Raw genomic sequence first — 6073 nt, 5'->3', positions numbered from 1 at the left:
AACCTCTCCCCATGAACCTTAGGATTATATTCTGGGGCCCTGACCGAGGCCCAAGTCGTCCCCTTGGATCGTACCCCTTGTCTGCAAATTTCAGGAGCCACACTGCTTTTACCATAACAACCCTCTGCTTTTACCATGGAGGAATTAGTTTAATCTAATTTGTCCATGCTTTCACCCATCTGATACTTTTATTCGTATAACACATTTACTATATAGGCCTAGTTATACCTTTTTTGGTATATTTTTGTATTAACGGGTTATCGTATAGATATTTACTTGCCCTTGAGACATTGTGAATAACTTTGCATATGATTCGCTGCACAACCACATTAGTCGTCACTGATTATTGTTGAATAATACACAATGGTGCAGTCAACCACATTGTAGCATTAAACAATGGCGGATCCAGAAATTCGAAATAGAGGGGACCCAGGAAGGTACTTTCATATGGTTTTGGCTGAGGTAAGCAAATTTATGATTTTGGCACAGCTAGATGGTTGGAAATGGCACTCTCAGACCTATTTTTTTTTAAATTAAATTTGTCCACTTTTTTCATTTTTAAACTATGACAAATGTAGGCCCACATTTAATAATAATAATAATAGTGATAATAATAATAATAATAATAATAATAATAATAATAATAATAATAATAATAATAATAATAATAATAATAATAATAATAACAATAATTATAACAATAATAATAATAATAATAATAATAATAATAATAATAATAATAATAATAATAATAATAGTTCAATGAGACCAATTAAAATTAATTTGCGTTCTGTTATGACAAATCCTCGTTCGGATAGCCTCATGATGCTTGGAATACATCGCGATAGGGGAAGCAACCTCGACCTTGACAGCGTGGTTGTCAGATTTCGTGCAAAATGTTTTCACTTTGAAGAAAGAGAGATTCAATAATCTGCTGTATCCCTTGCTGTGCCATTGTCGATTGGTGATGGTCTGCGACCTGCAGGCCACACACAATAGGCCCTAATTGTAACTTTAGGTCACTGATGAATATTTAATACTTCGTAATTTGTAAAACAAATTATCTTATAAACCATGGCTTTCTACGATGTCATTATTTATATATAATGGAGGCTCGACCTCAACGGTTATTTATATATAATTGGCAGTAAGAAACCATTATTTAGATATAATGACATTGACCTTTATATATAATGATGTGTTACCTTTTCATTATTTATATATAGGCCTAATGGAATCAGTGAATTTATTATATATAAATAATTGTAAGTTAACCTTTCCTTATTTATATATACTGAAACCAGTAACCTTATTATGTTTGGTTACCCTTTCATTATTTATATATAATGAAATCAGTAAACTAATTATATATAAATAACGAAAACGTTAACGCAATTATTTACATATAGTCTTTTAGACGTAAATGCATTATATATAAATAATGGGTGACTTATTCAATTATATGAATTATATATAAATAATTGTGTTAAATAATAAATTTACACTTGGCGCCTCATAACTACCTGGGTTGGCAGGTTTGTTAGTAAGTCCTCAAGAATACCGATGACATTTTGTGTTTTATCAATTGTTTTATCTTTAACTGATACTTTTCTTCCACTTGTATTTTTGCATGCATCGCTTTGTACTTCCCCATCACTCGATTCAGAATCACTCAGAAGAGCACACGTCACTATATCAGGACCTGGTTCAATCTCCGACTCTATCAAATGATCTGTTATGCTCGTTGCAGGTATTTGTCATGTGACCAGGTTTATTGCACTTTTATACCGTGCTTTTTAGCTTCGTCGGGCAGTCGTTTACATTGTGGCCCGTTAAACTGCATTCATAGCATGTTAGATCTATTTTCTGATCTATATGGAAGATTCTCGCTTTGAAATTATTTATCTTAAGCACCCTCGGAAGACTTCCTTTGAATGGTTGAATAAAAACAGCTCTGCCTCCATTTAGAAATCTTGAAAGCTTTCCATTGATTAGAAACTTGATAAATTGTATTTCTCTTTGGATATTTTTGCATCCAATTTTTTTTAAGGCAATTGTAATTTCTTCATCCCGAACAAAGGTATATCCTTAACTAGGATTCTTATTTCATTTTCATCTCCGGCGATATATGGGTTGACATCATACACTTTAACCTGTTTTCCATTTATTTTTAAACCAGAAATGATTGATTTCACTCTTTCGCTGTGATCATCTATATAAATTCTCCAAAGGTTTCTAACTTTTTGGGTTCCTATGAGGTGGTCACAATTGATGACATCACTTAACGAAAAATAAAGTACCTCTTCTTTGAATCCTCGTTTTTGTTTCTAATTTCATCATCCTTAAGAAAGATACTGGCTTTACGTTTAATCTTTTGTTATAGTTAATAGTAGTCGTGGCAACAGACGTTCGGGAACAAAAGCTTTTCAAATTGTGTTCACTCGAGCGTGAACTGTACAGACGACTCAATAGAGCTGGTTGTTACCGACCGTTTGCTGAGTTGTTTTGGCGGGTTGATTAAATTTATTTTCTCTAGCAGGCTTGGTTCAGGAACTGCTTTCGACTTCGTTCTATGATTATCAGAATGAAAATCAATCAAACGATCTTTGACCACATAACGTTCCAAATTACAAATTTTCAGGATGATTCCGATTTTTTTTACAAGAAATCAGAAAAAATGTGGAATTTTATTGTTAGTTCTTTAGTGTACGTACACATAAAACGCCACCAACGATCTTTTCTTTTCCTAATATTTAATGCAACAGCAAAACACACATTTTCTAGAATAAGACTTTGGGTCATGGATAATTAGATATTAAACTGTTGGTTTATAGGCCTAGAGAATAAATTATACTTATACTATTATTTAGCTCCCATAGAAATTGTAAATGATACTTCAATCAAAACCATAAAATTGGACTTATTTATATTTTTATTGATGCTATATATTATATTTGCAATAACTAAACAACAATTGCGGACCTACCATTTATTAGCTATTGTCTATTCAATGTCTATTTTCACATGTTTTGAAGATAATATTTAGACCTATATAGTTAAATACTTTATAAATGGTACAATTTGCTCCTTAAGCTTTTACATCTTGTCTACATCATCATGTCTACAAAGGTGAGGTATAAGCATTCTCATATACGTCTTCCTCATAATTTGCGTAAGCGTCAGAGTCGACATTTTTTGTAGAGGTTGTTCTTGGACCATCTTTTGGCTTGTTCATCCATGGCTTTCTGAATACGACTAAAAGTATAGCAATTGCAAAAATGACAACCAAAGGCACCACTGTTGCGGTAATAATGATGGAATTCGATTTTCTGTCATCTTTCAATGATGTGTTATCCGGATATATGTTGATGTCATCAACAGCAATTACTCCTAAACTTGATGGTCCAAGTACTGCTTCAAATAAGATCTAACAACGACAAAAACAAAAACAGTTTACATATATTTTACACGGAACTCATCATTCAACCTTTCTCACCAAAGTAATGTAATAGCATACACATAAAGTTCCTCAATTTTTTTTTCAGAGAACAACAATAAACAGAAGCCATTATATTTCAACAACAAATATAAATTAAACATTTACCGCAAACATTGTCATTGACGGGTTCACTTCCATTACGTTAACCTGTTCCCATCCTTGTGTAGTTCCATTTTTTTCCCAAATCAGTTTCTTTTTATTGTAATTCCATCCTTCTTGAATGAAAACCCGCAAGTTTAGCTGTGGGTCGAAGTTCATATGAACGCTAAAGCCGACGCTGATACTTCCATTGTAGTTAATGGGTGGTGTTTGAATACATGCTTTGTCTTCTTCACCACCTTCAACATACATGTAGGTAGAAGAATCTAAAAATTACAAATAAAAAGTATTATAGAGGTAGGCTATTGCATTCAGTCACTGTCAACATAGCTATTTTATGGACAAAATATATATATATATATATTTGTATATTAGATATTTGGTCTCAAAATGGCTCCCTCACTTGTGAAGTTATTGTTAGTTGACACATTCATAAATGCAAAGTCGAGTATTCCGTCGTTCATCGATATTTTAATTAATTGCGTATTCTCATTTAAATATATAGAACTAGACTCGTTACCATATAAATTGAATGCTATTTTTAAAAGCTTTTATGAGTACCCGATAGACCATGAACACCATAGTTATTGAAATAAAGCCAATCTAGGTCGTCGTCATATATCTGGAACAGACCACACCCAGCAATGTCATTCTCGAAATTGCATGAAAATTTTGCAATATGGTTGACAACAGATTCACAGTCATCAAGCATAATGTCATCAATGGCGATGGAACAATTATTAAATAAAACACACAATATAAAATAAATATAACATATATATACATATATATATATATATATATATATATATATATTTGTATATTAGATATTTGGTCTCAAAATGGTTCCCTCACTTGTGAAGTTATTGTTAGTTGACACATTCATAAATGCAAAGTCGAGTATTCCGTCGTTCATCGATATTTAATTAATTGCGTAGGCCCTATTCTCATTTAAATATATAGAACTAGACTCGTTACCATATAAATTGAATGCTATTTTTAAAAGATTTTATGAGTACCCGATAGTCCATGAACACCATAGTTATTGAAATAAAGCCAATCTAGGTCGTCGTCATATCTCTGGAAAAGACCACACCCAGCAATGTCATTCTCGAAATTGCATGAAAATTTTGCAATATGGTTGACAACAGATTCACAGTCATCAAGCATAATGTCATCAATGGCGATGGAACCTCTGTAATAGCTTTCTCCAACTGTCGCTTGAAACCATATCTATAAATGAAATAATAAAATATCTACGAGGAAGCAACAAACACACACACACACACACATAAATGTATATTGTGCCCAAATAAAAACAATATGTTATAATTGTATCAAGCATAGCCCTTAATAATAATAATAATAATAATAATAATAATAATAATAATTGTGCAGATACTATTTACATCAGCGGCTTTCAAGTGAAATAACTTAAATGAAATCTAACTAGAAAAAAAAATACATTAAGAAGCACTTTAATGCTTGCATACACCCTCATAAAAACATACATACACATACACCTATACATACAAAGTGTGCATATATACATTTAAATTACTTAATTAAAAAAAATAAACAGATAAGGCTGTCGCCCTGCATTGTAAGTCAGTATGCCGCACTGCAGACACAAGCTCCTGCAAGCTCCCACTATCACATGGATGAGCCACCACCGGGCCGGGAAAGCTGACTTGCATGAAGAGATATGCCAGCCATCCACGCCGCAAAAGCCCGCACCCAGGTACAATACAAAGCGACAACCCAATTCTGCATCAAAAGAAAATGAACAAAAAAAATGAATGCAAGAAAAACACAATTTCCATACATAACACCACAGCCAGCTTAAACTATATAAAATTTTAAATCGCTTCTTCCACTTTCTCTTTGCAGAAGTTTTGCAAAATATGGCAATACAATCGAATTTGATTGGGCAGGTTAAAGCTGGGTTCACGTAGAACTTTTATCTATATATACATCCACTTAACTAGTTAAAAGTTCGACGTGAACCACTCAATTATAGCTAGTTAAAGGAATTAAGTCACTTAAGTTAAGTGACTTAACTTTACTAGAATAACGGTAAATTAACTTGCTTAACGGTAAAGTCGGCTCAGATTAAAAGGACACGATTACGTAACGTAGGCATCTAAGCCAGCTTTGTTGTATTGTACCACCATTATCATCTTCTGGCTGGCAACAACGTACTTCAACAATGCTAACAACACCATCGAAGTAGTCTCATTAGTCTGGTTTTTAGAAATTATTTGTAATATTTTGGGTAAACACCCAGCAAACGTCCGTTTTACGAATAGTCGATATTACCAATGACCTTTGCCCTTTGCATCATCGACCAAGTAATAACGTTAAAAAGTCCGATTGCGTACGTTTTTCAAAGTGATAATGTATATTTTTATTAATAATGAAATCAGATTTGTTGTATTTATTTATTGACAATTCAATCTTTTCTATTTCTGCTAT

The 6073-nt window shown here is 32.7% G+C and overlaps 1 protein-coding gene across 1 annotated transcript; it reads right to left on the bottom strand.

The window, feature by feature from the left end:
• Nucleotides 1-2734: 2734 nt before the first annotated feature.
• On the bottom strand, nucleotides 2735-4831 carry LOC117112275 (MAM and LDL-receptor class A domain-containing protein 2-like; the record flags this gene model as incomplete). The annotated part of the gene is given in 3 exon segments (XM_033255341.1): nucleotides 2735-3427; nucleotides 3605-3864; nucleotides 4618-4831. Coding segments are annotated over 3 exon segments (780 nt in total), but the record flags the coding sequence as incomplete, so codon positions are not given.
• Nucleotides 4832-6073: the final 1242 nt, after the last annotated feature.

Source organism: Anneissia japonica, unplaced genomic scaffold, assembly GCF_011630105.1.
Source record: "Anneissia japonica isolate Jap-2015-1 unplaced genomic scaffold, ASM1163010v1 scaffold288216_len39739_cov126, whole genome shotgun sequence".
NCBI lineage: Eukaryota > Metazoa > Echinodermata > Crinoidea > Comatulida > Comatulidae > Anneissia > Anneissia japonica.
Note: the sequence above shows the minus strand (reverse complement) of the source record. Positions and strands in the feature narration are given on the sequence as shown.